At 37.5% G+C, this 16,086-nt stretch overlaps 1 protein-coding gene across 1 annotated transcript; it reads right to left on the bottom strand.

Moving 5' to 3' along the window:
• Positions 1-6,678: 6,678 nt before the first annotated feature.
• On the bottom strand, positions 6,679-9,152 carry LOC122652970 (alpha-1,3-arabinosyltransferase XAT2-like). Its single transcript, XM_043846858.1, has 3 exons — positions 8,754-9,152; positions 8,536-8,640; positions 6,679-7,953 (listed from the first exon to the last, which is right to left on the bottom strand). The coding sequence occupies exons 1-3, from the start codon at positions 8,947-8,949 to the stop codon at positions 6,773-6,775; spliced, it is 1,482 nt and encodes a 493-aa protein (XP_043702793.1). The 5' UTR covers positions 8,950-9,152; the 3' UTR covers positions 6,679-6,772.
• Between the last annotated feature and the right edge of the window lie 6,934 nt (positions 9,153-16,086).

The following is a 16,086-nucleotide window of genomic DNA, read 5'->3' as shown; positions in this document are numbered from 1 at the left end:
TGTAACCCTTATTAATTTCTAAATGTTTGTTCTTTAACCTTGTCCTTGGCTATGATTGCTCGCATAGATTGTTAATTTATAATGAGAAAAATATAAGGTAGTCAGAATAGTCCCTGAAATTTTACTTCTCTTTTGCGAATGATACTTTAATTTTCTGTACATAGAGCTAACCAAAAAGGTGTTGCCACAATTCGGGCTGTTATCGAGTTATTCTCTACCATCTCTGTACAACAAATTAAATTTTTAAAAAGTGATGTACATTTTTGCAAAAATGTGAACATGAAACAAAAAAGATCATTGGGTCAACTGCTTGGAATTAAAGAAATGCAATTATTTGAGAACAAATTTATTTATCCCAGAATCGTAGGTGTTATTATCTCTTAATAATATTGTTGATACGGTGGGTGAAGAAGAGACTATCCGGGCGAAAAGCCACACAATTAACTCAAGCAGGATGAACTTTTAATCCAATTAGTTTTATCTTTAATTCCTTCCTATCTTATGTCTTAGTTTCAGTTTCCTATTAAAATTTGTAAAAAACTTGAATCAATTAATACCAGAAAGAACTTACCCTCGAGTTTGAAATGACGATTGGAGGGTGATTCAATCGTTGACCATGTTCTCCATTGTCGAGTGTGTTCTTGACTTTAAATCGATTTTAGAACTTACTCACCACAGGAATCGAAATTTGTTCTGATACCAAATTGATGTAGCTGGAAAAGAAAAAGAATCAAAATAAACAAGAAAATAAAGAAAAATATAGTATAATAAGGGTCAAAGAGGACCACTTAACTAGTTGATGCAGTGAGTGCACTCCATGGCCAGCAATGGGATAGGAGTTTAGTCCCACATCGGTCGGGTAGTGTGCGGTTAATAGGCTTATGACCTTGGAGAGGGTCTCTCCACCATGAAGCTTAGGCTTTTTGGTTAGACGTTGTCAATGGTATTAGAACGGGTTATTCATGTACCAGCCATATTGGGGCCCAATTTTCCAACACTGATGGGAGTTGATACAGTGAGTGAATTCCATGGATAGGAATGAGAGGGGAGTTTAGACCCACATTATTCGGGTAATATGCGACTGCTAGGCCTATAACCTTAGAAAATGCTTCTCCATCCTGAAACTCGGGCTTTTGGATTGGACAACATCACTCGTGAATATATGTTGAGATATATGGCCTACCTGAGTATCAGATTTATCCACTCATAATCTGGTTCAAACAATTGAGTGAGTTATATGGGCCGACCCATGAATGGAGGTTTAATTCTTTTTCTTTTTTTTTTTTTATAAAAAAATTGCAGTGGCCCTAAGGTATTTTTGGGGAGGGTGCGGGAGGGGGCTTCTTATATTTTTCTCTTGTATTTTCTTCTTGTGAGTTGTTGTGTGAGATTTTTTTAGCACTAGACAATAAACTGTAAAATCCAAGTGTTTTTCAACATGTAGTTTCACTCTTACCAATTAAAGTTTGTGGTTTGACACTTCAAATTGAATATCCTTAGAGAGGTGTTACAAATATTAAATGTTGGCTTAATAGTCGTAGGACAGACATAAAAATAAGTTGGCAGACCATTTTTTAAATAATAACCATTGATCTAACACCATTGTATCTCAGTGGTTAAACACTTTACCTGAAACAGGTTGTCACGATGATCACTCATCTCTTTCCCCATCTCTGCATTCCTCCACCCTCACCTCTCGGCATCCCCCTCTCCCCCTTGCTTGGGTTCTTGATTTCCCTCCCTTACCCTACCCTCTATCTCTTCTCTTCCCCGCGCCCATTTTACCTTTTTTCTCTTAATTTGTATATAATTGCATATTCTACAGTTTTGTTTCTTTGAGGAGCTTCAACAAACGACATATTCGACAGTTTTACCTCTCGCCATTGCTCCGCCTGAACGTTTCCTTCCCTCCCTTACCTCAATCTACCCCTCTCTGCCTTTGTGTATTCCTCCCTGTGCTACCTCTCTACACCTCTATCCTACACCCAATGCTGTCTATCACGTCCTTGGTGAGAGTAGAAAGCACTCACCCCACCCCATGTCCTTTCCATCTTCAACCAAACTCAATGGACTTGAATATTGATTACTGTCAATTTTTTTGCCCATCAATATTTGTTTATATTAAGATTTAGATCTCAGAGACTATCCAAGACTTAATTTCCTCTTCTTTGATTGTAACACATGGTCTACTGCATGTCCTGGATGATAAAAAGGATTAGCAAGAAATCAACTCAATCTTGTTTTGATTCTGCAACTAATTGTTGTGAAATGGTGTGCTTTCCCTCTTATAAACAAGGTCACCTATTACTGTCATAGGTGCTTGATTTTTCCAATGAGAAGAGAGAGTGTGTGTTGCAAAGTCGCAACGGAATAGGGGAAGGGGGAGGGAAGGAAGCAAAGGAAGTGAGCTGTATAACTCCTAAAAATTTAGGAATCGGTGTCCGGTGATTAAGGGAAAACCAACTGATGGCTCAAAATAAATCTATAAGATATCAATGGCTATAATTAAAGAACTTAAAAATAAGTTGGCAGTACGTATGTATGCCACCATCCACCCTTAAGTGTTTGTATTTGAAAAATTCAGGAACAAAAATAATTATGTATGAAATAAATAGTTAGAAAGTATAAAATTATTCTTAATTAACAATTACACGTAAAATATCATTAAGGATAAATTTCATTGATTGGTGGTATAACTGAGGGATCAGTGGTTTGGAGTAATAGACCATGTAAATGGAATAAAACTCATACTCCTATATATGAATAGCCAGAAATAATGTCCTCATACTCATGATTTATATTCCAAAAATGCCACCATCATGATCGAGTATACCAATGATCCCTTGCCCATTAATTAAATATGCAATAAATCAAAAGAGACAATGGTGGGGAAGAGGTGGGGTAGTGGGTGAGAGAGATAGAAAGATAGTATGAACAAGCACCACCGAAGAAAAACTTATTAAAACTTGTAGGTGCTTTATCTGTCACTTCGTGAGAGAAAATGGATGGAAAGAACTCTAGGGATTTAATTGAAGGCAAATTCAAATGTCTATATCAGATGACACACTTGCCAAATTGCTGGAAAAAATAAGTTCCATATTGTAGGATTCAATCCAAAACCTAGAGGCATTAGGTAGACAAAGCTCCTCAAGTATATGAAGGCACCAAGAACCTGAAGAATTGAACAAAATGATGTAGAACTCTAACTTTATGGCTCCCAATATCCCCTCACATGTAGATAAAATGAGACATCATCGTACACGTGGAAGTATAACGTGAGGGAAGAAACCAAGGAACCATGAGCTCTGATATCATGTTGGAGTGTTCAACACAAAACCTTAAGGCCTCGTTTGTTTGACAGATAAAAAGGGGTGGAAAACTTGTGAGGGTGGATCCCACATGTTGTGGGTTGGGTTGCAAGGAAAGTAAAGGAAAGAAAATAATGGAATATGCATTTTGTAGTGGGGTGGGATTTAGTGGGAGAGAAAGGAAATAGACATGGGGTGAGATTCCATGGGGAAAAAAAGGAAATAGGAAGAGAAGAGAGATAGACTCAAAAGTAACTTTTCCATGAATAGTGCCAAAGTCCTACCAATTTGGTTGGTAGGACTTTGAAAGTGAATGGGGTGGGAAAAAAAGGGGTGTCACCTCACCAAACAAGATTAAATGCATTTAATGAGCTTGTCTGGAAGTTTCCCACCCCATATAACCAAACTACCACATTTGTGGTAATTTGTGGGAAACAAGTACAAGTTTCCCACCCCTTTTTCTATTTCCACTTTTCTCCGTCAAACAAATAGAGCCTTTTAGGCATTAGGTGGAGAGAGCTTCACAAGTATATGAAAGGACCGAAGACATGAACAAACCGATGTGGAATTATAACTTTATTACTCTCAATACTCTGTATAGGAGGAGAATGAGGACAACCCAAAACTAGAAGCCAAACTTTTTATTATTGTCAATGATCGGCCTTAACTTGAGATTTTTTGGGGGGGGGGGGGGTGAAGGGTTCAGGGAAGTAGCTACCCATTAGTTGCTGTGTTTTTTTTTTTTTTTTCTCTTGAGAGGGATTCTGACATTACCATTTTGGGGGGCAGGGGAATCTCCCACGCCATACCAATCAGAGCATGGAAATCGATTTTTTCAATAGGGGACCACATGGTCAGAAAGGAGAGAATGTGTCAAGGATGTGATAGGGTGTGGAAAACAACCCACAATGACAGTGTGGGGATCTCTTCCCCTTTTTTTTTTTTTTTTGAAACGTTAACAATTAAAGTAATTGGGTTTCATTGAGTTCAACGATGACTAGATCAACACATTGTACATTGTACCATCTGCAGTGAGAACACCAAGTTTGATTGCCTTTGATTATGCAATTTTCACTATGTTGAAAGGTATTGGTTTGAAAATGGTATAATCTCTTTAGCTCAATTGTGAGGGCGGGCCTTGGTGTAATGGTAAAGGTTGCTCCATTGTAATCAAATGGTCACGGGTTCGAGTTTGGAAACAGCCTCTCTGTGAAAGCAGGGGTATGCGCACATTATGACCCTCCCAAGACCCTACAATGGTGGGAGCCTCGTGCACTAGGTATGTCCTTTTTTTATGCTCTTGGAGGTGGAGGGGACCAAGATGTGGTAATAACCTTGTTACCAAAGGAGATAGGGGATGGAATTATTGTTCTGAGAGGATTTTGTCTATTTGTACGTGGCCTTTCTTGCTATATCAAGTAATTTCAGGCTTTTCATATGGAACAAACGATTTATTGAAGTGTCCAACCTGAAATCTTAAACTATTAGGTGGAGAGGCTCAACTTATATATGAGGGCATCCAAGGTCCCAGAGTTTTCCATTTTGGAATTATTCCCAACATGATTAATGAAGCCATAAAAGATGACTCTCTAGCTCCCTATTTTCAAGAGGTATCAAAGCATTTCCAAGAGTTAATTAATACATTGTTGAGGATTCGACATTTTAAGTATTGTTCACTCTCAATGCTAAAGCGGATTTGAAATGATTGCCCAGGCAAAGCGACACAAGACTAGAACATTTACAAGCAATTCCACCACATTTGGGTATCATTGTGACGGTGTTCAATTCAAAAGCTTGAGCTTTAGGGTGGAAAGGTCCTTCTAAGATCATCAACTCAACAACTACACACTACCCGACTAATATGGAGCATACTCACTGCATCAAAGGGGTTAATTTGCATCCCCGAGAGGAATTGGAAGGGTCATGCAGGCTCCTCTTATTGCAATGCAATTTCACATTTAGGGGAACATTTGAATATTCCATATCCTCTCCTAGCTATTGATTAAAAACTCATGTTGATGCCCTTATTTGACAATTGTCCAAATCCAAGTTTGATGTCAGATGATACATGGCTTTGACAAAGGAAGCCCCATTGCGAGCAAAGTCCAAAGAGCTCATTCGATCAACCGAAAAGCCTTAGTTCTTAATGTAAAATGCAATTTTAACTTTCTATAATAAATATATGGGAGAGGGATAGGCACATCACCCACATGCGATAAGATAGCAGGCAGCACCAATATTGAGGGTGCAAACATGGCATCATACAAGAGGGGCATGGGGGTCTTTTCAAAGGAGGGAAAAGAGAGATATACACAATGGGTGCTAGCTTGCGGTATGCGGGCGGTGTGCCGAGCCTTTTCCCTAAATATATTGATTGGGTAGGTGTATTACTAAAAACTATATTGGCCTCAACAAATTGCGTGTAATATACACATACCCTTCCTTTTTTTGGTAATACATTCTTTTGTATTCGAAAATAAATATCATTACTCACTTCAAATATATTGAAGTTGGAAACCAAAATAGCGACTGTAGGTGATGTTTACTTCTAATTTGTACTACACTTTAAACTTGTATCTCTGACTGCCATTCCAAGGGGGGGGGGAACTTGCCTGATTTTTTCCCCTTGCAACGACGTTGGGGTTTTGGCTTCACACCTCACCCTGAAGTAGCATTCATGGGATTTTGTTAATCTAATCCAATATATAAATAGGGATAAAGTACTTGGCACTGGGTGCACCCAGACACATGGGGGTGGGCAAAATGACTGGCCTACCCCCTGAATGACCCAAACCCCACCCCATGTGTTTGGGCGTAGCCTACACCTAGATGTGCTCCCGGGCAGAGAACATCACCCCATACAAATAAGAAGGAATTTTTAATTTGATTAAGTTTTCCCTCATCCGTGGAGAATGAAGAATCTCTTAATATGACCTTCTGATTGGACTATTGTACGGGATGAAAAATATTCTTCCCCATTTTAATCAAGGGTCAAATCTTTATAGTGATGAGGAGATTCTCTCCATGGCTGGAGAAACTGGTCCTTTTCAATTTGGCTTAGAAAATCTATGTTGGGAAGCTTTTGGCAATTCCCACTTATATTTCACATTTCATTATAGCTTGGTAAACTTTGTGCGCCCCTTTGTGGCATTTAATTACATTTTTTCTTTTTAAATGAAAAGAAAGAAAAAAAATCCACTTTTCTAATTGTGAAAGGGAACATGGATGAGGAACTTATAGGCTAACCCAACAAAGTATAAAACCATAATGGAAGAAAACTGAATAGAAACTGCCAATCCTTCAAGATTAAGGAGACCAGCTTGCATTAATATGTTTGGTATATGATAAATTGTTGAGAAGACAATAACAATGAGATCAGTATGTACATAAATCTATATTTCCCTTTTCTGTTTATATGTAGTTTTCAAGAAAAACCAGATGTCTTCATGACAATTCCATCCAGTCTAGTGATGGAGAAGCTCAAGGGCTTCTAACAATGTAGATCTAAACCTACCCACATCAAGTTTCACATCTTGTTTGTCCAGGTAAATGGACCTGAAGTGTAACCATCCTTGTTTCCATATTGAATCAGAATCCCCAAAGACAGCATGATCAAGTGGATACTGTTGTATTAGGGAGCTCTCCTCTTTTTTTACCTTATACTCCAAATACCTTAGATTCAGATCCAAAACAGGCTTTCCAAAATCATCCATAGACAACCAATCCAGTCCCAAAGGTACTATTTGGATAACTATTGCATTGGCAGGAAGGAAGACAAGGTTAGTGAGACCAGCTCCATGAACACCCATTAACACATCAAAGGAGTTCACAACAGGTGCAAACATTGAAACATCTGATCTTGCCTCTTCTACAACTACTTCATACCCCAAGCTTCTTGCCATTTCATCTATTTCACCTTCATTAGCTAATGATCGGGTTTTCTTTCGCGATATGATCAGAAGCCGAGGCTTCCTATTTATATGATCACTGATCTTGATGGCAGTAGCCTTCTTCAATGAATAGGCCCTCTTTAAGAACTGTCCAAAATCTGTCATGGAGTAACCATTAGGAGATTTTGAAGGGTCAATACTGAATTCCTTGCTAGCTTTAAGACCCAAGATCATATGTGGGAAGCAACGAACAGTGTCATGATCCTTATCAATGTCAATTACATCAAACCTTGAGAGCTGTTTCAGGATTGTTTGGTACTTATCAATCCAATAAGATCTTAAATCAGTTATGAGGAATTGAACCTCCCTATTGAATTGATAAGAAGTTACAAAAAGAGGAATTAATACATCGGTGAAGTCATGGAAGTAGTTTCCTGCATATCCTCCAATTGAGAAAACAATGGCAGGAACACTATAATTTACAGTGCAATGAGGAACTCCTTCACCACCTAATGTTTTCACTGACAGTTCCTTAACATGGCTCATTGCTATATTATCCCCCTTTCTAGCATAAGGTCTGATAGCCCATGAACCATTTCCTTCCAATGAATTTATCTGAGAGGAAACAGCAAAGATGGTGGAGGAATTCCCATGAATTCTAATCTCTCCCTTGACTTCACATGAATCTGATCTTGGGTCTAAAAGATTGCAGATTGGTTTGATGATCTCTTGTTTCACTTTACGCTCCGCAATTCCTACAAAGGAGAAATTAGTTAAATTAACCAGTAAGATACTAGTCAGAGATCATTGGAAGCTTATAATTGCCATGCTTATTACAACAACAATAAACTCAGCCTTATCCCAACTTAATAGGGTCGGGTACATGGATCCGAACAAAACAAAGTAGAGAAAACAGGGTGTAAACAAGAAAAAAGGGAATGAAGAGATGAGGAATGAGATGAGAAATGAAAAATGGAAAATGACACATGTAGGATAGAAAATAAATTGAAAAACATAAAAGATGAAGGCGGAAAGTAAGAGGAAAAAGGCACAGCCTAACAATTCAGGAGAATCTCAGCTAAATGGGATCTGCTACATGGATTCTTGCCCTCCAATGGGCTCTATCCGAGGTTATATATACTTGATACAAACCTAGACTATGCATGTCCTTCCTCACAACTTCTCCTATTATCATTTTAGGCCTGCCCCGAGCTGTTTTAGCTCCTGCTCCATGCTTATTGAGCCAGCTAAATTAGGTTATTGGCATCTTTCTTTAAGCTTTCTAATTCTTTCTTGAGAAATTTGCTCTTCCCAAGTTCCGAAATTGGATAACTAACCTTTTAAAACAGACATCTTTGTTGTAGTCATTTGATGCTGAGAATTGCTTCTGTCTTCCTTCACTTGCATAGGTAGAACAGTATTCATGGAATGCCTCAAATTCACTGAAAGCCTTATAATAGTCAGTAAAAAAAAAAATCATTGCACTTAGATCATAACAGAAACCATAGGAACTTTGGGTCTAATAACAAAATGTAGTAGCACAAGGAGAACTTACAAATTGGTAGGGAACTCAGTTGGGGTTTTAGAATAGTGAAGAAGCTGAATGTGATAATGAAGCAACCAATTAGTGCTCCATAACCAAACTTTTTCTGTTCATACTGACTGAAACTTTTAGCGAATATGGTGTCATAAGCTGTCTTTCCTCCTTTGTTAAGTACTTCAACTGGAAAGTCTTCCACTTGGAGAGCCATCTAGTACTCAAATGTGTAATAGCTTAACCAGATGAAAAAAATAAAAGAACAAAGACAGAAACAATATATGTGGCCAGGCCTTAGTAATTTCTATTTAAAAGCTAGACTTCCATGAAGATTTTGCTGATTTAAATAGGTTACACAGCTACCCTTTTTATATGGCAATGGAAGAAGAAACGCATTTCACTGTTCATGATGGGGATTGTTGAATAAGATATATGTAGAGAAGAAAGGCATGGGTGGGACCCATTACCCACAACTTATATGTGGGAAATGAAAGGAGGACTTTGAGGGGAAACCATCTCTTATGGCCTTATTAATTTGTTTCGTGTGGTAGAGGGTTCTTTGAGCAAGTGGTATAGAAGGATAACATAACAATGAAACGGTATCATATATTGGAGGACAGCAAGGTCATTTCTTATGAAAAGAAGAGAGATAGATACAAAGTTGCTAGTGTACCTTTTTTTGACTGCTCAAAGAACCTTTTCCCTTGTTTCATTGTAAAATTTTCTTACAAATAATATTTCATGTGAAAATTTCTTATTTTTTAGTCTGTCTTTTTTTCTTTTTTGTACATTTTACATTAACAAAGAGTGGAAAGTCATATCTTAGAGGTGGAAAATTTTCCTTTCTGGCCTTTTTGCATGGGAAAAAAAAAAATGGAGTCTACGTAATTATTTTTTAGCTCAACGTACGTACATTGTGCATGGGATTGAAAGAAGAGGGATAAAAAGGGTTGGGAAAAAAAAAAAGAAAAAAAAAAAAAAACTAGTACTAGAGGGCAAGTGATTATTGTCCAAATCTTAAATTGTTTAGATTTCTTTCTCATCTCATAGATGGTGAAATTGTAGAAACTTTTGCATTAGATTTGGCGATGAATCCCTAATATGGGGGTTTTACTTGCATAATTTAAAAAAAAAAAAAAAAAAAAGGTTAACTCTTATGTAATTGAGGTTATTTCTTATTCTCCATTATATTGGGTTTTGCAAAAAATTACACTATAGTTTTTCATAAGAAAAAAAATATTATTTTGAGATGTTATTTAATATAAGACGACCCTTGTTGAGGTTGAGGTTGTTGTTATTGTTGTTACAGAGTACAGAACTACTACGGATGACAAGTTCATATATCTATAGAATGGAATTAATGCTCATCACGATCTGATGAAAAGGACTTGTTGGGTGGCCACAGGAGCGACGACCCTCTCTCCCTCCCTTCCCTTCGGTGCTTTTTAATGATATTTTTTCTTGTGTCAACCATGAACTGCCGGCCTTGGAGTACTCTTTGCTACAAAATAATCCATCAACTTAATTAAGATTAATTAAGTCTGAAAGAGTTTGCAAATACTACTTATTAGTTATTATAGCTTTGACATTATGAAGAATATGATAATTAACTTAAATATTTGACATATTACAAGTCCTAGAGAAAAAGTAGTGCGCCTCAATTAACTCTCTCTCTCTTTCTCTCTCTCTCATATTGAGCACCTCCCTTAGTGGTATGCATGATATGGCAAGATGATTGGTCATTTCCTGCTTTTAATAGTAAGAAAATCTTAAAAAAAACCCCAAGGGGCAGCGCAGTTGATAAAGGACGAGGCCTAAGGAAGCTGAAGGTCTAGAGTTCGACTCTGCCTCCCCCCTTGAGGCCTCCCATGCATCTGAGAGAAAACTCCCTGGTGAACATGGGGGCTCCAGTATCTCCTGATTCGTGTGTTGCGGGATCGTACACGAGCCGTGGGGGAATTAGTTGACCAAAAGCCATAAACCTCCAATTCCAAAAAAAATAAAAAATAAATAAAGGTTGTTATACGGTTATTATCACCAACCAAATCTTTGTCTCTTTCATCCATGGGAATTTAGGTATATCTATATCGAAATTGTAGAAGTGTCTCACCAAATGATTTTGACTTGTTCTAGGAATACCAATGGCGTACATGTTCCAACTCTAAAGTACCTTATTATAGTTATTAATGTGGTCATGTTTAGAGCATGCTTAGAAAACTGTAAGGTTGGATGGAAGAAATCTAAGCTATCGGTTGTGTAGGTATGGTGCTAAGTTTTGGTGTTGATTGGCTACTCCTAGGAGAAAAATCCTTTGACATAGAATGCCACATAAATTGGATGACTTGGAATCTTGCACCAAAAAATAAAATTAAAAAGAAAAAGGATGACTTGGAAACTTTTTCTTTACTTCATCCTCTAAAATTGTCGATATACTTGTATACTGGTTGTTTGTCGTACCATACGAATCAAAAAATGTATAACTTGGGTTAAATTTGTAACTTAGAAAATGATAATTGGCGTAGTTATGATGATGAGCATTTAATGCCTATATCACTTTCTTCCTCTTTGTTGTGGTAGAAAACCAATCAGGCTGATATGGACGAACTATCCTGCAAAGCTAGGAAGTAAAGGGCATAAGAGAGCACCAGAGCGGACTCTGGGGGATTCTCTGATGCTTAAGTTAGTTCTCCAAGAAATGACAAAATTTTGCAGAGTAATTGCGTACGAGAGTAAACGTTGATCCCCTTACTTTGGTGTTGACCTTTATATTAGGGTAGAACTCCGTTGCCAACCAGAAGTTGGTGCAGCTGGGAGTCCAATATTGGTAAGTATCCTCCCCAAGGAAGTTGAATCCTTGTAAGAGTCTGATATAAAAGGGAGATTATCACAGAGAGTCCTAGAGATAAGATCCTGATATGGTGGAAGTACTTGGTGAGGAAGAAGAATCTCAGTATCATAGGGGACTTGGCTTATCTAGAGAACCAAGGGAGATACTAAACATGTGTCAGCCGCTTATGAGTGGGTAATATTTACTTGTATCACTCTCTTTCAACATTTTTCTGAAACAACAGTTCTTTTTGAAAATGCACCCTTTCCAAGGCATCTCCTACAGCTCTATTTCAATGGTTATATTCCAATAGATGAATAGATGCATTCTAACAGCTCTTTTCCAGTAACTCTTATTTCCCTTCCATATATATATATATTGGTTTGAAGTGATAGAGTCGACAATTTGTATTTTTGGAACTTATGGGTGTATCATATGGTGAGCCCCTATTATGAGTTTGAGTTTCTCATATTGCGAGTGAGTTCTACACTTGGGTTGAGTGAGTCCCCCAGAGATCTAGAGTTAAGTGGTCCCCTCTAACTCTTATTACGTGTACTTTTCTTCATTTTTTTTTATCTTACTAGCCTTTAATTTCCTCCTTTTGAGCTGCGTCGATAACCTACAAGATAGACACTTGAGATGTATTTGTTTGTTGTTTGAAAGAATCTAAAGGATTGAATATAATTTATCAGAAGCCAAAAGAAGACCTACAGCTCCATCTGGTTGCAAGTAAAGGGACGTGAAATTGGTTTTAAAAAAGAAAATGAAAATCTCTATAATCATTCCTAATATGATTGTCGAACCTACTTAAAATTTATATTTTATTTAATAATACATTTTTTAGCTCTACTTTGATTAGGTGACTGTGTTCACGGGATGCTTTTGTTGATCAATGAAGTTTATGTGGATCCTTATTCTATTTGTGATTGGAGATTGAAGAACCTGCTACCATATTGCATGTTTGTTTATATATATAATTTTTGAAGATTTTTGCATAGGTTTGGTATGATTGCAAGGGAAATAAAGAGAATGGAACTGAAATTCAATCCAACTTTTAAAAAACAATTGTAATTATTACCTAATGTGACTGTGTCACTAACTCTTTTTTTTTTTTTTTTTTTTTTTTGCTAAAGACTAGGAAACCTTGGCACTATGTCCAAATCATTTTAAATTTGATTATTCAATTTTATGTTACTTTGCAACCAAATTTCTTGGATTTAAAAAATAATAAAATTACATCTGCTACTAGGGTCAAAAGAGGATCTGCTGTTATGGACAAAAGAGGATTTGTTCATCCGGGCTTTGTGAGCCCAGAAAGTAGATAGGGTCAACAATGAAGGGTCCTTAGTATATACAAAACTATGCCCATTAAATCGATCCAAAATATCCAAAAAATAATGCATCAATGGCCAAGGCCATGTAGATCCAGTTGGAGATTGAAGAAGACTGGGCAACATGTTGTTCGAGTACCAAACTTCTTTCACCTTTAGCCCCAGCTTCATAGCATGATCAAAGCCTGCTGCAATGCTAAAGAGTTCGGGTCCCAAATCATGATGAGGAATGATGTAACGTACAACGATCAAATTTTCCATCTAACAAAATGCTGAAAGCCCAATCAGAAGCAGTTAAGTCTTTGGAATTGGATTTTGCACATACCAAAATAGGAGAATTTAAAACAGGTAAAGGAGTAAGGGTAGTGACAGGGAAAATATACTCATTAGAATTAATTACATCAAGGGAAGAAATGCAGGGTGGGGATAAGTTAAGATCCTTCAACCAACGCTCAATGCTCCCCATAATTTTCAAGGGATTAGGCTTTTCTAAGACTTAAACAACGCAATTTTGAGTACTCCAAATAAAATAACAAGTTATTATAAAGACCGAAAAAATAAACCAATTCAGAGAGGACTTATCAAGCTTGCGATGCAACAGAGTAGAAATGCATAAATCTTCCAAGGAGGGGTGGGAGAGAAACTAGGTTCTCAATCCAAAGGACCAGCAGCCCATATATGTTTAACCCAATCACATGAGAGGAATATGTGCCAAGTGGTCTCGATTAGGGGTGCAAGTTTGGCCCTGTTGGCTTGAACCTGACCTGGCCCGAACAGGATCTGGGCTGAGATATTTGGCCCTGAGGGCGAGTCAGGGCTGGAAATTTCTAGCCCTGAGTCAGGGTCGGGTCGGGCCAGGGTTGAGGCCTCGAACTAAGCCTGGCCCAACCCTGTTTTAAGTTATACTATAAAATATACATTGATATAATATATATATTATAAACTTTAAATGCCACCCATAATTTGTTATATAATATATTATGTATGAAGATAATAAGTGATATAATACATTTTATTATAATGTTATTTTATATAAAATTGATAATTTTCTCCTAGGCCCATTCAGCCCATGCATTTCCTTCCCCCTCCCCATGATCAGGGCTAATCAGGGTCAGCCCGGCCCGACCCGACCCTGAGGGTAGGTCAAGGTTGGATTTTTCAGGCTCTGAGTCAGGTTCAGGTCGGCCTAGGCCCAGCTAAGGGGACTCAGGGTTGGGCTAGGGTTCTATAAAACCCGGCCCAACCCGATCCTGTTGTAGCCCTAGTCTCGATACAAGTGCCACGAAGAACACAAGTGGGGTCGATCTGAATCCATTTTGAGAGAGTGGCCTTGACTGGGAGCCCTACATGTAACACATGCCAGAAAAATAATAAATTTAGGATATAAATTTAGCTTCCAAAAGAATTTCTATCAAGTGGTTGGAGCAAATCACGAGTAGCGGGTTTATAAAAAATGAATCTAGCTGCAAGCTTAGTACTAAAACCCCGCCATCTTTAGCCAAAGTGCACCAACAACTATCAGCAATGTCAGAAAGAGACAAATTAAGAATATTAGACAAATAATTAGGAACAAAAGATCTTAGTAAATCAACATTCCATTGTAGAGAATTTGTCAATATACAACCTTTTTTGGATGCTGATGAGAAGATGGATTTAATATAATAGTATACCTGGAATTGATGGAATCCAAGGGTCTACCCAAAACAAAGTGTTCTGACCATTACCCGGCCACTTTCTTCAAACTAATTATTCTCAATGAAGGGATAATATGAGCGATGCTATTCCATGTCTGCGATCCTCTTTTGAGAGAAGTGTTGGGAAAATAGTGGGCCTTAAGTACTCTAGCCCACAAAGAGGAGTCTTCAGTGAGAAGCCTCCACCCCAATTTTGAGTTTCATTCTGTATCTTGGCCTTTCTAAAACCTAAACCTCCAGAGTCTCTGGGAAGATAAGAGTTTATCCCAAGCAATCAAAGAAGATTTTCTATTACTACTCGACCCCCCATTCCAGAAATTCAAGCAAATAGAGTCAATACTGCAACACACTTGAAGAGGAAAAGAAAAATAATTCATTAGAAATGCAGGAATAGAAGCCAACACTGATTGTACTAACACTCTTCCACCTACAAATGAAAGGAGGTTAGTTTTGAAAAATTATCTCAATTCCATCTAATAAGGGGAGGTGTACCCCACCTAGGCGGAGGGTAGGGTGTTCATTTCCACCCCTCTTATTAGATGGAATTGAGGAAATTGACGAGCAAGTAAATTGAAGGGATAAAGATCCGGTTAGTTTTCCAAGATGCAAGTCTCTTACTAATTTGATTGACAATGTGATTCAACCCCTTAACTTTAGATCTACCATGGAAAAGATTAGTCCCTAAATAAGTAATCTTCTCCTTTTGTTAATGGATAGTTTTGTGTAGATCATCTCAAACCGTTAGAGTGAAGTCTAATACAAAATTGGAAACTAAATTTAAAATTTTCATTGGTCTTGAATGTGGTACAAACTTCCTTTGTATTTTAAAGGTGTAGACTCATGTAGCCAAAGCTGAATCTTCAACCATTTCTACAACTCTACATCCCATTGGAAAATTTTTAGGGTGACACTTAACTTGATGAACAAACAATGAAATGATCAACACCTACAGACATGTTGCCCTTCAGCCATAGAGGAACATTCATTTGGGCTAAAACGTACCACATGATTATAGGGATAAAAGTAACATTTTCATGAAGTGGACCCTCCAACAACTGAAAGTATAACTGTAGGAACAATTTCCTTCACCGTCAGTGGAGCAAAACTGATTCCATATAATAAAATAGATTAGATATATCCTCAGGGAAACTAATTACCAGAAAGTGACGCTAAACACATTTTCATGAATAAAATCCAGCCCAAAGGCTGGATGCTGAAATCTTTACGATTTTACAAATCAAATTGGTGGCAATTTGCATCAAAATGACAATTCAATTCATGATTCCACCTTTGTCTGGGTTGATACTTTGCATACCAATGTGTATAGAGTCCCTTCTTTTGATTAATATATACGTGGTTTCATCAAAAAAAAAATTCATGATTCCACATAAAAACTTCATGATCGGATGAAATAACCAAATTAAACAAGGGATTTTGAGGGGGAGGGAAATGGAAAGAACTATTGAAAATTCCATGAAACCAAATTATAATTTCTTTTC

Source organism: Telopea speciosissima, chromosome 2 (genome assembly GCF_018873765.1).
Source record: "Telopea speciosissima isolate NSW1024214 ecotype Mountain lineage chromosome 2, Tspe_v1, whole genome shotgun sequence".
Classification (NCBI taxonomy): Eukaryota; Viridiplantae; Streptophyta; class Magnoliopsida; order Proteales; family Proteaceae; genus Telopea; species Telopea speciosissima.
Note: the sequence above shows the minus strand (reverse complement) of the source record. Positions and strands in the feature narration are given on the sequence as shown.

Coding starts and splice junctions, on each gene's coding strand:
- LOC122652970 (XM_043846858.1), bottom strand. CDS start 8,949: ATGGCTCTCCAAGTGGAAGACTTTCCAGTTGAAGTACTTAACAAAGGA. Junction 8,641..8,753: donor ACTGAGTTCCCTACCAATTT/GTAAGTTCTCCT, acceptor TAAGGCTTTCAG/TGAATTTGAGGCATTCCATG. Junction 7,954..8,535: donor AAAGATGTCTGTTTTAAAAG/GTTAGTTATCCA, acceptor TCTCCTTTGTAG/GAATTGCGGAGCGTAAAGTG.